Below are 17545 nucleotides of genomic sequence, written 5' to 3'. Positions count from 1 at the left end.
GAGGGGGGGGGGTGGTCCACAAGGTGGGCAGGGCTGCCTGTGCCCTCCCGCCTGCCTCGGACCCCACTCATCCCCCCGCCCGGTGGTCACCTTTGCGATGGATTAAGCGCTGAAAGGCAGCAGAGCAATCCCGTTTGCGCTCTCTTAGGCTGTCAATTGCCATTTTTGTAATAGAAATTCCTTTCACAAGGTAACGGCGGCCAGATTTAGAGGATTTCATATTGCTAATAATTCCCCAAACAGCCATCTGACTGTGTTGTTTTAAAAGCCGCTTAGTTTTTTGCTTTGGAGTTTATGAAAATCTCCCACTCTAATATCCCGAGAGCCAGCCTATAATTGTGTTATTAAATCAATCGGAGCGGATTACATTGTAAAATCAATAGATGGCTGTAATTGCATATTAGAAAGTTGTTCTGCTGTTGTTGATTTTTTTTTACATGGATAATTATAATAAGCGTGTTTACCTTAGCACTGATTTGGAAGGAGTCTCACTAAATGACTTACGACGAGCTTGGCTCACCTGCTGCCAGGGGCCATGGCACGGTTTGGGATGGAGAGGACGGTGCTGCTGGCACAGCCCCGTGGCTGGCACTGACCCAACAGGGTCCCACTGGCACCCAGCACCAGAGCACACTGGGGCTTTGGGGAGGCAGCTGATGGGGTTCAGGAAGAGGCCAGCAGTCCCAGAGGGTCTCCCCAGGGACCAGCTCAGGAGTCCCAGGAGGTGCCATGGGGGTCTCGCTGCCAGTCTGGCAGCTCCCCAAGTCTCTGGGGAGTTTCCCCTCCAGCAATATGGAGCAATAGTCAAGCCCCAGCAGCCCCACTCCAGCTCGGGGCGATGCTGCAGGCAGGGAGGTTGGGCAGTGGGATGTCTGGGCCTGTGCTTTCACCTCCAGACTGCTCCCTTGCCACCCACGTGCCATAGCTCACAGGCCAGGATTTGTTTTTCTGTTACGTTTTGGGGGCTACCAGGTTGGGTGGGACAGCTGCACTCCCCCTGCCTCGGTTTCCCCTGCTTTTGAGCCACTGTTACCCCGTTAGGCTGCACTGGCAGCTGGCTCTAAGGGGTTCAGTTGTCTGGGGGGGCAAGATGGATGGAGCAGGCGGTTCTGAGGATAGTGAGGGGCTCCTTTGTGTGGGAACAAGTGCCAGCAGTGGGAGCTGGCGCTGTGGCTGGGCCGGGCAGGACACCTGTCACCTCCAGGGTCCTTCTGCAGCCATAGGAGCCACCTTGGGCAGCAGGGAGGACAAAGGCACAGAGAGACAGGCTCGTCTCTGCCCCTGTGCCAGCCAGGGGGCTGGGGACACCCCTCCTTCGTCAGGCTGTTCTCATGTGCAGCTCCTGCCCCCTGCCTGGCACACCAGCATGCCATGAGAGCGGTGAGGGGACACTTGGGAGGCACGTGGCTCTGATGGGGACATTACCCCTTCCGCTGCCAACCATCAGCCAGGATGGTCCCTGGCAGCTCAGGGCAGCGTCTCAGGGAGCTGTGCATGGGGGAAGCCCCTGCAACTCCAAGCGACGCTGGGGGACAGGTGATGGCTTTGCCAGTGGGTCACTGGATGCAGCGGGGCTGGGCAGCACTGCTGGTGCGTCAGGGAGTGTCCAGGAGGCCGGGCAGCCCTGTCCCTGCTGGCAGGCTCCTGGCAGCAGGGCAGAGCTGCTCGGCTGCGGGGGGCCCTCAATCCGGCACGCGGCACTGTCAGCAGGCAGCCTGCTGTCTCCTAGACAGTGAAATATGGCCACAATTAGCCCGGATACAGTTCAATTATGATAAACAGCGTTTGCACCCTTTAAGCCGTGATTAAAAGGCCTCCTCCCGTTGATAGAGAGACCTAATTTCACATTATTATTGCTGTAGCTTGATTATAAAGCACTCCCTGGATTTACAGTTGGGAGATGGATGTGGAGGCTTCTTTATCATTTACACATCAGTAATGATGCAGCCTTTCCTCCACCACAACATCCATCCAGCAGTGGCGGGGAGAGGGGGGCCTTGCCTGTGCCCCCCCCTGCTGGGGCACCCTCTCCCTGTGTCAGCCGGGCCCCGCTGCCACACGCAAGTGGGCAAAGTCACCCTTACGGTAACAGCTTGATAAATGGGCGGGCGGTAATGAAATGGAGACATCAAGGCGTGGGGCGAGGAAGAAAGAGTGGTAATCGGAACGAGTGGAGCTGTCCCGAAACGGAGGGGAGCGGGAAGAAGGATCGCCTCTGCGCCGTGTGCTGTCAAGGGAGAAATTACACATTTACTCTTGCTTTTTCTTAAGGAGACGGCCCTCATAGATCAAAACATGGATTTACAAGCCAATTTTCAACATGAAATATAGACACTAGGAATCAATTTAAGCCCGGCTTCTATTTTAGCAAACGGTGCCTGAGTTTAGTCCCAGGTAAATAACACCATCCAGAGCCTTCCCCCTTCCCTGCTTGCTGCTTTGCCACGGCCTGACACTGGGAGTGCCTGTGGCTTGCTTGTCCCGACCACCCGCCACTCGTCACCCTGTGGTCAGTGGGCATGGGACAGCACCAAGGGCTGGCTCTGGTGGGAACAGGGATGACCCTGACCTCCAGGTCCTGGACATGGATCCCTCTCAGATCCATCTCTGGGTCATGCTTGAATGTAGGTGTCAAGTGCTGGTGAGCTGGAGACTCTGCAATCACCCCACATCACTGGCAAGGTCCTTGGGACGGAGTGCCTGGACTGGTGGGGACAGCCTCAGTGTGGGATTCAGGGATTGATCCAACAGCTCCTGCTTGGATTGTGTCTCTAATCCAGTATCTGTGTGCTTTCTCTGCAGATGACTGTAAGAACATCGCCAACATCATGAAGACACTGGCCCATAGAGGCTTCATCTTCAAGCAGACCTCCAAACCCTTTTGATCCCCAAGGCAAGCCAGGCAAGGGCTGCATGCGCCCGGCGCCGGCGAGGCGGGGAGGACGGGCTCCAGCATTAAAAAAAAAACGGCAACCGAGGCCAGAGGAACCGACACAAAAAAAATCTCAATTTCAGCTGTTAACTCCAGTAGAGGTTGTATATATGGGAAGGCAAATCTGTGTAGACCTGATGTGACTCCCTCTCTGGGCTGCTCCGGACATTATGCCATGCTAGCGGACAGCCGCGTAGGGCGCTTGCACCACATTTTAGACTCGTAGTTTGTTCTTTTTCTTTGGCTCCTGATTTCCGTCCCTCCCTCCATATCCCACCCCGTCCTCCCTCTCCCGCCCCGTAGCCAGAGCATCCCCCATCTCCACCCCGGCATGGGCCGTACCCACCTTTCCTTCTTCTTTCTCTTCTCTGGTTTTATGTTTTCAGGCCTCGATGGCTGCTGCAGCAAGGCCGGTGTGTGCCTGCACTCGGGCAGCGCTCACGGAGGCTCAGCGTGTCGAGACGGCCCCTCGCCCTCTCCGCCAGCCCCCTCCGCCTCTCCCCTGAGCGCCTTTTCCCCTTTTTGAGTCAACACTAACCCCTCTCTGACTCCTGTATGTGACAAACGCGATCCGTCTCTTTATGTTCAAGGTGAAGTGCCTGTATTCTCCGCTGCAGAGCCCCTGGCAGCCCCACCGCGGGCTGCGGGGCCCCAGAGGGCTCCCTTCAGTGGGGCGGGGGCCCGGCGGGCGGGCGGGCGGGCGGCAGGAGGGAGGTGACAGTGTCCGCATGGAGCCCCCGTCCGGTCCCCGCTCCGTCTGCTCGTGCCTCTTGCGGGGCTGGGTGGGATGCCCGGCCCTGCCCCGTCCCCGCCCCTCAGTTCCAGCTCCACCGGGGACGGGCCCACCCGGGACGGGCCCACCCAGCCCCGCGTCCGTTGCGGGCGGTGGACGTGCCCGCGCGCGCTGGCCCCGGCCCGCGGGTACCCGGGCGGGGGAGCTGCAGATCCCCCCCGACCTCCCTCGGTTCCCGAGCCGAGGCTCGGCCCCCCCACGTGCTGTGCCCCTCACAGGTCCCCGCGGACGCTCAGCAGCAGCTGGCTTGTTGCCTGAGAGAGTTGCCGAGCACATCCCCTCCGGCCGGGTGGGCTCCCGGCCGGCCAGGGCGGTTGGGGGGCGGCCACGGGGCGGGCTGAGGGCGCGCGTCCCCTCGGAGTCACCCAGCCCCGGGGCCCTGCTGAACGGAGCCCTCGTCCGGGCGCTGACCTGCAGGGAGGCTGCAGCCCCGGGCCCGTGCGTGCATGGCCTGGAGCGAAGCCGGTGACGGCAGCCAGAAGGGCAATACAGGCACTGAACTTGGCGGTACATGACTGCATGGTGTGTGGTGTTCCAGTTAAACCAACCGATAATGCAACCCCAGCATTTTCATTGTCTAGTTATTCCAATCCTTGCTGTAAATGTGCCACATGAATAAAGTTTGGGGGTAAAGGAGCCCGGGCTGTGCCCATGCATGTGTGAGTTTGTATGGGGGGCAGAGGCAGGGGTGTGCCGCCCCGGGCAGGTGGGAGCAGGGTGCTCCCTGGCGTATGGCATGTCCATGCTCTCCGGAAAGGCAAGGATTTTGAGTATGAAAGGGCAGTCGAGTTTCCCTTGTGCTGGGAACACTGCCCTGCTCTCTGGCAATGAGCACTGTGGGTGGGCAGTGGCCCCACCACCACCTTGGTTTTGCTTGTGCCCCAAGGCAGCTTTGCCCTGGCTGTCACACCCACGGGTGTGACAGCCACTACCACGTCCCCCCGGCATCTGTGCCGCCACCCCGCAGCCTGGCAAACCATTCCCACACAGCCACTGCTGCACTTGGAGCACCTCGGCTACAGGCTGGAGCCAGTGTGGTTCTGCCCAGGGCACTGGGGCACCCACTCTGCCCCTGCCAGCAGAGCCAGCACGAGCAAAGCACCAGGGAGTGTGGGAGCCACATCCAGCTGGGCAAGAACAGCCACCGTTTCCAGGTGCCCAAGAGACCTGTCTGGCACCGGGTGACAGGTCACAGCTGGCACCAAGTGGGCAGCTCCCAGAAGGAAGGGGCAGCCACTTGTTCCATGCAAAGGTCGGGGGGGCTTTCCTGGCTCCCTCTGCAGCCCCTGATCAGCTTTATTGACCCATTTTCGATGGAGTAGTCTAATTAGTTTTTTATGAAAACTAAGAACTTGGCCTTTGCCCTTTACTCCTGCAAGCAAGAATGTGACTCAAAGGACATTGTCAGGGTGGATCGATGGCCAGTCACACTTGAAAGGCAGGTGGAGGGGACACGGGGTGGGCAGCAGCGCAGAGCAGGGCATGCAGCCAGGGCTGCCCGAGCCAGGGCTCCCACCGCGATGCCTCAGCCCCACCAAAGCCTGGCAAAACATGAAGCACAGTGACCAGGGGCCCCTCTCACCACAGACTGAAGCCTTGGGCAGGGCAGCAGGAGGAGGAACTGTCCTGACAGTGGGGGGACAGCAGGAGTGTTTCCAGCAGGGGCATCCCCACACACAAGCAGGGTGTAGGGGTCAGGCATGCAACAACTGCCGGAGGTGAGCACCTGCACAAGGGCTGGGCACGTGGGATGGTGGAGGGAGCCCCCCACCACTGGAGGTCAAGATGGGGCTGGGGACATGGTGCTGAGCCCATTTTCCTCTGGAGCACTGCTGTGTTAGTCCCAGCAAGGCCCCGGGGTTCTGGGACAGCCGGCACTGCGCCTGCACACAGCTCCACACCTCCTCCTCACCCTGCACAGGGGGTTCATGGCTTCTTCACCTTCTTGACAGAGGAGGAGCTGGAGGCCAACTCCCTTCACTTCTCCAAGAGGGAGACAGGAAATGAAAGAACAACCAGGGTCAGCAGGTGGGAGTCCCTGGGTCGTGCAAACACACCCACCTGTCCCAGAGCCAACTCCAGGGCTCCAGCAGCATTCTGGGCAGTGCCCAGTGGATCACACTGCCTGGCTGAAGGCAGAGACAGGTCCTTGCATGACAGGAGGGGCAGAGCTAATACCCAGCAGTGACAAGGGGCTGGGATGGCACCCTCACAGGGGATGTCACCTCCCTGACATGGACAGGGCTTTGAGACAGTCAGGAGAAAGGAGCTGAGCTCTGCAACAACTCAGTGGCCTCAGGAGCCCTGACCAAGCAAGCTGGCAGGCACCAAGCCCTAAGGAGTAGGGCCTTGAGAGAGGGGCAGAACAGCTCTGTGCTATGGCCAGCTGTGCCAGGGATTCTCTGCCATGGGACAGGGCACAGCCTGGAAACCCTCCTCTGCCACCCAGAGTGGCCCAGGAGCAGAGCAGGAGGCTGTCAGAGAACCACAGCTCCTCAAAAAAAACCCCACCTCTTTTCTGGGCACTGATACACCTGAGTGTGGCTGTTGAGATCCAGGGAGCCTCCCCTTCAGAGGTTTCAGGGCTGAACTTGGCCTAGGAAAGCCGGGGCCATTCGCACCAAACGAGATGGAACCCTGGGCACGTCACTAACCCTGCAGCGAGACTGAGCCAGGCACTGCACAGCTCTGGCCACGACCGCGGCAGGGTCAGCACCCAAAGCTGGGCTCTGTGTGGCGGGTGCCCCAGGTATGGCAGAAGCACCAGGTTACCCCGTGCCTGGGGACAGACACAAGGTGCCAAGGCCCAGGGGTCCCCACGGCACAGCACGAGACCCGAGCCCGCTCTGCACAGGGCAGCGCAGGCAGTGGCAGAGGCCAGCACTGCAGCAGCGCGGTGACTCTGGACAGGTCCCTGCCATGCCCAGCCCCGCAGCCACCCCCGTCCCCAAAGCCTGCAGAGCCACTGGCCTGGCCAGCAAACACACCGGGATGGACAAGCACCGACCTGCCCTCCGGAACGAGCCAGGCCTGCCCATCCCTGCTCCTCCAGCCCTGCCAGTCCCGCACGCCTTTGCCCCCGGCGGCAGCGCTCGTCGTCGTGGGAGGCCCCGCAGCCTCCCCCGGCGGGAAGCGGCCCCCAGTTCCCGCCGGGCAGACGGCAAACAGAGCATGGAATTTGCACGGCTAAAAGTTAAATACAACACACACACGGATTTCGTCAGAGGCCCTGGCACCGCTGCCTTCGCGGGATCCGATTAACAGGGAAATAAAAGGGCCAGAGAACCCACACAGCAGAGTGAGCAGATGCCCTATAAAAATCAAATACAGGGTAATCAAGGGGACCGAAAGGTACATTTAAAAAAACAAAAACCCACCCTGGAAACAAAGGAGCTGGGCTTTGTGGCTTTCCTGGGAGGGCTGCGGAATTAATGGGGAAGAGCACATGTGTTTGATAATCTTTATATGGCAAAAGACCCATCTTTCAAATATGTCACAAATTCATATTAATCACCTTCCTATTGCCTTCCGTGGCACAGCTATTCCAGTTGCCTCGGGCAAAATTGGGAACTGTCTGGTTAAAAAAAATGTTTTACATTATAATTTACAAGAGCTTACAAGTCTAGTTTCTTTTAATGGAAAGAACGATTAAAAAAAAGAGAGGAATATATATACACCCTGGTATATATACACTATATATATTAAAATATATATATATAAAAGACAGATATTGTAACTCCATCTGGAAAGAGAGAACGTTTGATCTTAACAATGTAACTTCTAGCTTTCAAACAGGCTCAGAAAACAAGAAGTCAGCAGGAGTTCAGATAAAGGAAGCTTAAAAGTCAAATAATTCTGACTCTGAACCCGAGACTTCTTAGACTCAAGGTCCTTTCCTTTACCCATTAATGGGCTGACTTGTGAGCTCAGGAACAAAGTGCTGCAATGTGAGGATTTCTGAGAGTCACTCATTACAGATCACTGAGTGGAGTCTGAGTTGCGGAAATCAAAGGATCCAATCTGGAGTAACTGGCTGAACTTCTGCTTGGAACTAATTTGTTCCGAGTTCGGCTCACCTTTCACCTCCCGAAGGCCCCGAGTAAAGTCCCTACCGGGGTCAGCCTCAAACAGCACTGGGGGGATCCCAGCTCCGCTTTAATGGTCAGCAATGGGCACTGCAGCCCCTGAGAGAGGGTGGACAGGCAGCCAGGGCAGGGGAGAAGTGGTGGACACAGCGGGGCAGGACAGTGCTGGGCTTCCCGCTGCCCCAAGGGCTCTCACTGCTGACACAAGCAGATGCCTCTCCCAGGCTGGGCTAACACACCCTGCTGACATGTCCCCCATCCCCACCGCTGGCCAAGGGGGGTGGTGGCAGACGGTTGTTGACAGTTCTCAAAAGAGCCTGGTGTGCCTTTGCCCATCCATTCCAATTCCTGGAAATGAATCCAGGCATGCCGGACAGGGCTCAGGAGTCAGTCCTATTCCCAGCTTTGCCACTCGCTCCCTCCAACATCTGGAGCGAGACGCTTCTCTCCAGGGGAACGGACCTGGCTTCAGGGGAGCAGCTGGTTTGGAGGCTGAACTAATCCACGCTTAATCCAACATATAGAGTGCCGTGGACAGGCAGTGCTAGACAGCACAGAGGGATCCTCCAACTCAGAGGAATTTGAAGCGGGGAGATTAAACGATTCCCCCAAAGGCCCTGGCAGCTCAGTGGCAAAGCACAGGCTTGAACTCGGGAGCTCAAGGCTGGCGTGGCAGGGTTAAACCTCTCAGCAGCCTCCACAAGGGGAAGGGCAGGTGTCACCTGCAAGCCACAGGAGGTGAGGAGGCCACCACAGAGCACGGCTGTGCTTGCCCTCCGGAGCTGCTTGTTCCCACCCCCACACCGCTGCCCCGCCGTGGCCGCCCTGGGGCGGGGGCAAAGCGCTGTGCTCGCAGGGGCTGCTGCCCCAGCGCCGTGTCCCAGCCCCACTGTCCCCACCGCACCAGCGCCTGGGGCACCTCGGGGCAACCGCTGGGTGGGGTGGGGACACCTGCCAGCACCCCACCAGTCAAACAGCCAGCGACTGCCCCAGACACCCCCCCCCCTTCTCAGCCCTGGCCCAGCCCACCGACCTTCCAGAGGCCAATTTTCAGCCATGATGCTGCGCGAGAGGCACCACAACAGCTCCTGCTGGCTCTGGGCATGGCAGGGAGCATCACCAGGGCATGACCTCCACTCAGCTCAGCCTATCCTTGGAAAAGCCGGCTGTGGGCTGCAGGCTGTTGATCTCTCCCACCACCACATTGCCCAACAACCGCAGGAAAGGTTCAGGGCAAGCACAGCGACAGGCCCTGCCTGACCCTCCGAAGATATCTGAGCCAGGCAGAACATGGTACAGCAGCTCCGTTCTCCTCCTCTCCAAAATATCCCTCCAGCTGGGATGTAATTTCTGCCTCCCCCCCAAAAGGTAGCAAAAAATGGTCACAGTGTGAATGTGCTTGACCTTTTGTCTTGGACTAATCTAATTGTGTCGTCTTTGTGTAATCAGCCGGTAAAGGTCAGTGCTGTATTTAACATGGGGGCCCTTTAGGTACTGAATTTGCCTTGCAGTGAATTAACTTGATTATATTTCTTTCAAATATGTCAGAGACCAGGTCAGTTTAACCCTCTCTGTGCTGCCTGGGCCCACCCCTTTGTTTCCAATTCCAGGAGGTGGCACCGGAGAACAACGTGGTTAGAAACACATGCATGGGCACCCTTGTCCTGCAGCCACGGCCACCACCACCACCACCACCTCTTCCACCTTCCCAACAAGCCAAGTCCCAAGGGAGAGCAAGTGTGCTGTAAATCAGCCCGAAAAGTTTGCAAACCAGGACACTCCAGACCACGGGGAGAGAGGGAGGGGAGGGAGGGGTGAGATTCCAGACTGAATGCAGTAGGGAAAAAAAAAAAATAATTCAGAAGACTCCTTTACAAACATGAACCTGTCTCAGTGGAACTCTTCCTTACGACTCCATATTGTCACAATCAAATAGGACATTACTCAAGTCCAGGTTAACGTGTCGCCTCTGCCGTTGACAGATAAGGTGTTCTCAATATCCTGCAATACATTATACATTTTAGAAAGTAAGGGTCTGTGCCGCTACCAGGGGCAGTGTGTCTGAGGCGTCGGGGATGCCACGGTGTGGAGATGGGCAGCTTTCATCAGGCAGTTCAGCTCAGCTGTGCCAGGGGACTGCACAGAGGGGAAAGCAGCCTCTGCTGATCCCCAGGCATACCCTTGGCCCTGAGGCAGTGGTGAGGGGCTGGGCAGCCTGCCCGCCTGGAGGCAGGGAGGAGAGGCCGGTGCTTCACATCCTGCAGAGGTACATCGCCACGGGGCTCGCACTGAAAGAACCCCCTAGGTCTGGCTTTTCTTTCTTGGCACTGGAAGTAGGGTATAAAAACACCCCCTTTGCTCTTCAAACACCTCTCTCCTTCCCAAGCCTCCTGCTCCAGGCAAGGCTACTGCTTGACCCCAGGATCTCGGGCAGGTCATGGCTCATCACCTCAAGACTGCTTTCCCCACTCGCTTCCCCCTGCTGAGCAACCCTTACGGGGCTGTGTCTAGACGGAAAATGCCTCAGGCCTGCAGCTGTACTGTTGCTGCCCTAGAGCAAGCTCTCATCACCCAAAGCCTCGCTGCTTTGGTCCACGGTGGCACCCACGTCAAGCCATCTGCCTGCATGCAGGATGTAGAAAGCCCTGCTGACCCCACCTGTAGCACCAAGAACACTGTCCAGCACAGGAGACAATCCCAGAGAGCAGCACTGGGACTTGGGGGGGAACAGGCGTGTTCTGCTCCCTTGGACACGCATGCCTGGAGGGAGAGCAGGGCAGGCATCCCCAGCGCTCGTCAGGGCATCTGCGTCGGAGACCTGAGTGCTCCCTGTTCTGCCCCCCCAACCTTCCTTCTCACCGAGTTGGGGGTCAGTGGCGCTCCTACTACATCAATGATCTGGTCCTTGGTATCTCCCTTGCCCTCCTCGATGCCAAGCCCTGTCTGGCCATCTGGATGGGCCCCTTCCACGCTGAGGGGGCCGATGCTCCCGGCTTTGGCCAGGGCCTCGTAGCGGTGCCGTAACATCTGCAGCTCGTACTCGCAGTTGGCAAAGGCTTGTTTCAGCTCGTAGAGCAGCACCAGGTCGCTCCGCAGCTCGTTGAACATCTGTACGATCTCCTCTGTGGGCATAGGGTTGAGATCTAGGGAGAAAAAGGGGTTCTGGTAAACACCCGGACCTACAACCCCACAGTGGAAAACCCCTAGGAAGGTACTGGCTGCCCTTTCACTCCCACAAATATGTGCCAGGAGCTTCACTCCCATCATGTGCATCAGTAGCCATCCCTAAGGGTTGCCGACCTGAACTTTCAGGCTGTCCTTTGGTTCTGGCCAAGGACTAAGGGTGAACCTGCAAGACCAGGATTCAACAGGTGAAGGATGATGGAAGATACAGATAAGACCAAATGACTTGAACCTTGCTACCCACCAGGTCACACGAAGGGAGCTCTGTCTTACAGAGATACTGTATCCACACTGCTGCAGAGGATAGAAGAGCTCCTGCTGTTCCCTACACCTTCACCAAAAAAGGGTGGACAGGCTGAGCTCCCCTGCCTCTCTTCTCTTCCTCCCAGGCTAGGAGCAAGGCAGAGAACTGCTCTACTGCTGTGCTACAGACTGTTTGTGGCAGGGACTGGCAGATCATCACCCCACGCCTTGCATTCTGCTGCACCCCCACCAGGCACACACACAGAGCCAGGAAGAGCTGCAAGTTCTGGAGAAGAAAAGGATGAAGCTCTGCACGTTTGCCCTGACACACGCCAGTGGCCCCTGCCTGCAGAGCTGCCCACACGACCCCTTCCTGCCAGCTCTGTGTTCACCCTCACAAAGCCCAGGTGTGGTTCAGCACTTTAAGGCACAGCAGGGCTGGAGCACCAGGAAGCCCTCAAGACGTGTGTTCTGTAAGGCAGGAGTGGGGAATCAGGAACCCCTCCTTATCCTCATGGAAAGTGAGCTCTCAGAAGCACTCACATCCTTCCCCAAGGCTTCCCTCACAAGCACAAACAGTAACTCTCTTAGTTTTACAGCAGAAATCGTCCTGGCTGAGCCACTTTGATCAGCCACAGGAGGCCTTCAGAACTGCACACAGTCTCCTAAACAACATACAGAGCCATAAACCAGTTGACCCAAAAAACTAACAAGACTTAACAGAAGGCAGCGCTGGGAGCAGGCTCAATAATCTCTTGTAAATCACTAATAAGGCTTTTATTTTTCTTCTATTTTTTTTTCCCCTCTTTTCCTACTTTTAAAAATCCCCCCCCCCAGCCACAGTAGGGGGGGGGGTAGACAGGGAAAGGATCATCAGGTGTCTAATCAAGAGGGACTGCATGCTGGGACCTGTAATACCTGAAAACTGTACCCACTGCATGGAGAGCAGCCACTGGCCACGGGCTGCACTTCTCCCCCTCTAGCTACGAGCAGGTATTGTACGTGTTAAGTGAACCCTTCTCTCTGCTGGTAAGGCACTCGAGTTCAAGAGTGAGGGATGTGTGTTTACTCGCCTTTCAGCAGAGATGCTCCAGATTTTCACACAGCATGCAACCTATAAAGGGGGGGATGAACAGTCCCAGATGCATTTTGGACTTGCCACCGTGAGCAGTAAATTAAGAGGAAACGAAGCTTAAAAGCAAGACAGGGCAGCCCTGAACAATGCATGTGCCATGGTCACTAACACACTTAGAAGTACCTCTCCTGGCAAGGCTGAGATTTGCCTTCCTAATACTGTGCTGCCTCTCTTGATGGTTAAAAAGGCCCAAACAAGAGAGAAACAAAGGCTCTTTTAAAAGATTTTTCTACTGGGAGGAAAAAAAAAAAAAAACCTGTGCATCTTGTTCTGGCTTTTACCCTCTCTCTTTTTTTTTTTTTTTTTAAACACATAAAATATTTTAAAAACCATTCACATACTGTTATTCAAGAAACTGGCTGTATTACTAGGGGAAAAAATAGCCCATCTCGAGAACAAAGGCTAGCTCTGTGTGTCTCTTTCTCTCTCGTGTGCCCCCTTTACTCACCTACTCCGAGTTCCATCAGCATCTGCTCCAGGGCTTTAATCTTCTTCTGTCCCACCGAGCTTGGCAGTTTCATCTGGAACACAAAGGTAACAGAGCCACACAGCTCAGAGATAGCCCTCACTCACAGCCGTCTAGTTCAAAAGGCAAGAGAGCTTTTCTTTTTATAGTGCAGGGGGAACAAAAAAAGAAAGGGAGAGAAAGGAAAATCAAGTGGTAAGAGAGGGAGACAGGGGCTGAAAGTTTTCAGACTAGGTCCGAGGGCAGGTATTGAAAAGCCCGGTCGTGAGGGCTTTTATTTTCTCTCTCGTGTGTGTGCAAGACACGCTGTTTTACAGTTTCCATGTGTCACTGAATTAACAACAAAAGTTCTTCTTGGCTTCAAACCCTCTCCCGCGGTGCCCAGCCCATCAAAGGGCTCATTTACACAGCAGCTAATGTGCAATGCTGCCCTACTTTATTCGCTTTAGCCGGCCTGATTAGACTCATGCGCTAACAGACTCACTTCTCCTTTTACCTGCTGAGCCCCAGACCTGTGGGATTCATTTACAGAGCAGGCTTTGTAACAAAGGGGAGAGACAGAGAGAGCACAGTTACTTGACTGGCGGAAGTGTGCACACACATTTACATCGGAGCTAAGGGGCTAGGTGAGAGAGGAAGCATCAGATGTGAGCTATGAAAGAGATTCGGAGCTGGCCAGGAGAGGAAGAATGCATACACTTAGCAGGGTCCTTCCTCTGCATTCATTTGGGCTCTAGCAGGAGTGCTAGCTGCTCAGACCAAGCATTTATTAGATTACCAGCAGCACAAATGCAGCTGGCACAATATGGCAGAGAGAACGGGCTTCCAAGCCCTGCAGGTACATCCAAGAAAAAAATGAAAGCATTCAGCTACGCTTGCAGACACCCCATGAAAGAACTGATTCTCAACACCACATTGCCAAACATCTTTACTGCACCCAGGCACAGGCTGCCTCTCCACATCCAACCCTGGGTGCTCATCACTGACCCAAACTGCCCAGCAGGGCATTGAACACCCTGCCCTCCATCATTGGCCCAAACCTCGGCCAAACCAGCCCAACACAGCTGGGAGTGACCTAAGGAAAGAGACATTCTTCACTCCACCCTAAAACTGGTCTCTCAGCTGAGCTCACTGGAGGATCCCGTGGTCACCTTACTTCCCCATTAGTCACATGCTGAAGTCACCAAAACCAGAACAGCCCAGTGCCAGTTTCCCAGATTAGACCCATCTTTTCCAGTGTTCTCTGCCCCACACAAAAATGACAACAAGAGGCACCAACTGGAACTTCTTAACCCGGGGGACACAAAGAGTTAACAGAGCCCATTGAAGAGCTCTGGACACACAATACTTGTGTGATTATCATAGCCCTGAGAGTCCGTCTTCACCCCTGCCCCAACACCAACGTCTTGGTCTTTCTAGCCAAAGGCAGGATTCACCTCTGTTTAACACCAGCTGGCAGAAACACACTGGACACCAAACCAGCTTCACGAACAAAGGACAAGAAATAGGAAAAGTTCATCCTTGGCTAGGCTAGGTGGACAGACAGGAGGTCTTGGTTTGCTGTTTAGAGGAACAGCACAAGCTTTTCTCCTGGGAGGTCTCCATTAGCTCAAGGAACTACTGGCAACACAAACGATTAACCTGGCAAAGCCTTCAACTGTGATGTTTTGCACGTCTGGTTCATGTCCCACAGGAGTCTGGTCAATGAATACTGAGCCAAAGTGTTCACTGACACTCCTGAAGATTAGAGGATGGAGCAGGGAGAGGCAGGACAAATTAATTTAACTTCAAAGAAAGGAACACTAGAGATGCTCAGGAGGAGTGGGGTTGGGAGTTTAGTTTAAAAACACATCAATTAAGCTTCCTTTTAATTCAGGCAGGAGGACCTGGCCTGCAAACAGGAAAGCTTCATTGGTTTCTCAAAGCAAGAGTATATTTTAATTTTACCATCATTAAGAAAATGTTATGATTTATGTGGCTGCTGTTGGCCTAATATCTTTAGAATTTAGCTGGCTAAGCCAATTCATCTCTAAGACTGATGAAGGCTGATTGCTCTCTATGCAAAATGTATTAAAACTAAATGAGCAGTCTATTACTCAAACGCTGCTGATAATCTGTTAGCCAGGGTCCGTTAGCTGGGCTGCCTTGTCGCAAGAGAAGCCTTCGTGCCCTGAACAGCTCTGATAAGCCCAAGCTTATCTCAGAAAGCCCTTCTATGATTTGGTCTTTTAAGCAGATGTCCAGAGAAGCACCAGAGTGCTGGAGGTGGTGCTCATTTGCCCTCATTCCCAAAGAATGAGGCAACCCACCAGGAACACGAGTCCCAGCCAGTGGCCCAGAGAACAGCTCTCTGGCTCGAGATGTGTGCACTGGGATATGTGGTTTCTGTGGGCCATATCTGTGCACTAACAGAAATGCCACTCTGGGCAATATTCTTGCTTACACCACGTGCTCCTGGGATTTCCTTGGTGTTGTCATGGATCGAGTCCTGTGCAGGGGCTGAGGAAAATTATGTTCCTCGGAGAACTCCAGTGAGCAACCACAGCTTCCGAGGTGAATGGCATTTGCCCTTTTCTTTCCTTCCTCACAGCAGACTATTATTGTTATTTATTATCTTTAAAGTCCCCATATAATAATAATACCTGGGAAACAGATTGCTCCCGTCAGAAAACTGATTAGCCGGGATTTTTGAGGTTACTATATTTTGGATGCTCTTCTCCTTTGACAGCCTCTCCCTGCAGCCCTCTTTGCAACACCAGCCTGCGCTTATAATTACACAAACATAGCTTTTGATTTAAGGACTGTAATCCTTTGTCCCTGCTATAAACAACCTGCATTAAACACATGAACTGCGTGTACCAAGAGAAAAATAAATAAAGAGCTGCGGAACATTGTGTGAGTCAACACCACAAAGCCACAGTACCAGAGCCTACCTGTGCAGAGAGGAGCCTGGGATAGGCAGAACCTGCTGGTGTGCACTTGGCCTGGGAGGCGTGGAATACACCAGTGCTGACTTGCTCTGCTCTGCTCTCCCCTGAGGGAGGAGGATATTGCTCAGGAGTTGGGCCATGAAGCTTAAATAGACCCAGAACCCACCACACTGAGAGACCAGGGCCAGGCCCTGAGCAATTCCATTCCTGCAGAGGGTCTCACCACGGAGTACCCTTGAGGTCTTGCATGAGACAGGGTTTTTATTTAATGTTCGAGGCATTCCGCCAACAAAACCTTGCTAATTCACACTAATGACTAGGAGACCTACTGCAAATTAATTGCTAATTGGCAAAATTCATTAAATGAACAAACAGGATAAGGAATAGCTGAAGATATAGCCTCCCCAAACAGACTCGGTTCATTTATTTTTGTGTGCCATTCGGTTTTCATGATTTATGCTAATACTTTTAAGCATAGTTGTAAGTGTTTTTGAATCTATTTTAGTAGAGTAATGAAGTCTAAGTAGCAGCAGAGCCTGCAACACAGTCCCCTGGTATGTCTTACAGCATCACCACCTGGCAGGTAAAGACTGTCACGGGGATCTGCAGTAGGAAAAAGTCTGCAGGATCTACAGATACACTCAGCCAGGTCCCTCAAGTGATTATATCTGTGTGGCCATCTTAAATGTCCTGCTCTCAATTCATCACTTTCTTCATAAACGTTCCTTTTATGGTGCTTACAACTGCCCGGCCCCCCTGCCAAAATCCTCTTTTGTGCTGAAACTTTTTGCTTGGCGCGTCACCAAAATACAACATTTTTAAAATTGGTTATTTTGTGGTTATTCGAATATTTCACACCCCCTCCCTGATGCTGCACTTCATTTTAATTCGATTTTGAGACAACCTTTTCCTTAAAATCAGCCTTCCCTAACCCTAAACAATACGACTGTCCTAAAACTGACAATCCTAAAATCTCCACGCATCTGACCTGTGTTCTGTACAGCTGCAAACCTGTGGTTTTATGCACCAGCATTGTTCAGCATTATAATACAGCTCACTGACATTGAAAACCACCTTCTTTGTGGATTTCAGCAGCAAAAAAAACTTTCTCATTAGGCACTTTCTTCACAGGTATCTTTAGAGTACTGAATTGTTTAGTGGGTTTCCAGGAAGAAGTGCTAAAGTTTCAGATGAATAATGTTTTTTGCATTTTCTGCCTGAAGGTCAAACTTTCCAGGGCTGCATGGCTCTACTCTGCAGGAGCAGAGAGCCTCCACTCCTGCACACTTTTAAGACTCAAGGAAGGAAAGACCCGTATTAAGCACTTTTAGTCTTAGCACTCTGGAATTTAAAAAAGTCCAGCAGAGAAATTCAATTTTGGACATGAATGTGCACATTTCTGAAACTCTGAGGTGCTTCACCCCTCGGAACTCAAGTCCTACAGTTGGAGGTGGACGGGCACGTGCAGTGGATATATGCAAAAGCTAGGAAAGTGTGAAGCTGCACAGGTATTCTCTGTCTTATTTTTGGACAGGTAAAAATAAGGAGTAATAGCACTATGCCATCTCTACTGTGCTATGTAAGACATTAAACACACAGCCACCTCTCTGGGGTGGCACATCACCACCAACTCGCTCCATCAGTGAGGTTTAATGCTAAATAAACCCATCTTTTAAAAAGAAAACATTTCTATAATAATTTATGCAAATAGTTATTTCAGGTTGTTTTTTTTTTTTGGACTGAAGTTAAACATACCTCACAACTTCCCAAATCAATTG

At 53.6% G+C, this 17545-nt stretch overlaps 2 protein-coding genes across 3 annotated transcripts in view; one reads left to right on the top strand and one right to left on the bottom strand.

Moving 5' to 3' along the window:
* The window catches only part of ERI3 (ERI1 exoribonuclease family member 3), a 127145-nt gene extending 124245 nt beyond the window's left edge, over positions 1 to 2900 (top strand). The window contains exon 8 of the mRNA XM_027892727.1: positions 2803 to 2900. Coding sequence (XP_027748528.1) covers positions 2803 to 2885 — 83 coding nt within the window. The 3' untranslated portion in view covers positions 2886 to 2900. The remainder of the gene's footprint in view (positions 1 to 2802) is intronic.
* A 4428-nt stretch (positions 2901 to 7328) lies between these two features.
* The window catches only part of DMAP1 (DNA methyltransferase 1 associated protein 1), a 30645-nt gene continuing 20428 nt past the window's right edge, over positions 7329 to 17545 (bottom strand). The window contains exons 8-10 of one of the 2 annotated variants that reach the window (XM_027892696.1): positions 12820 to 12892; positions 10670 to 10953; positions 7329 to 9811 (exon numbers count right to left, since the gene is read on the bottom strand). In XM_027892696.1, the coding sequence (XP_027748497.1) occupies positions 9755 to 9811; positions 10670 to 10953; positions 12820 to 12892 (414 nt within the window). In that variant the 3' untranslated portion in view covers positions 7329 to 9754. Of the gene's footprint in view, positions 10954 to 12819; positions 12893 to 17545 lie in introns of both variants that reach the window. The other variant, XM_027892688.1, reaches the window with a different exon arrangement.

This window comes from Empidonax traillii, unplaced genomic scaffold (genome assembly GCF_003031625.1).
Source record: "Empidonax traillii isolate 1590-97213 ecotype Southwest subspecies unplaced genomic scaffold, ASM303162v1 scaffold15:size5535645, whole genome shotgun sequence".
NCBI classification, from domain to species: Eukaryota; Metazoa; Chordata; class Aves; order Passeriformes; family Tyrannidae; genus Empidonax; species Empidonax traillii.
Note: the sequence above shows the minus strand (reverse complement) of the source record. Positions and strands in the feature narration are given on the sequence as shown.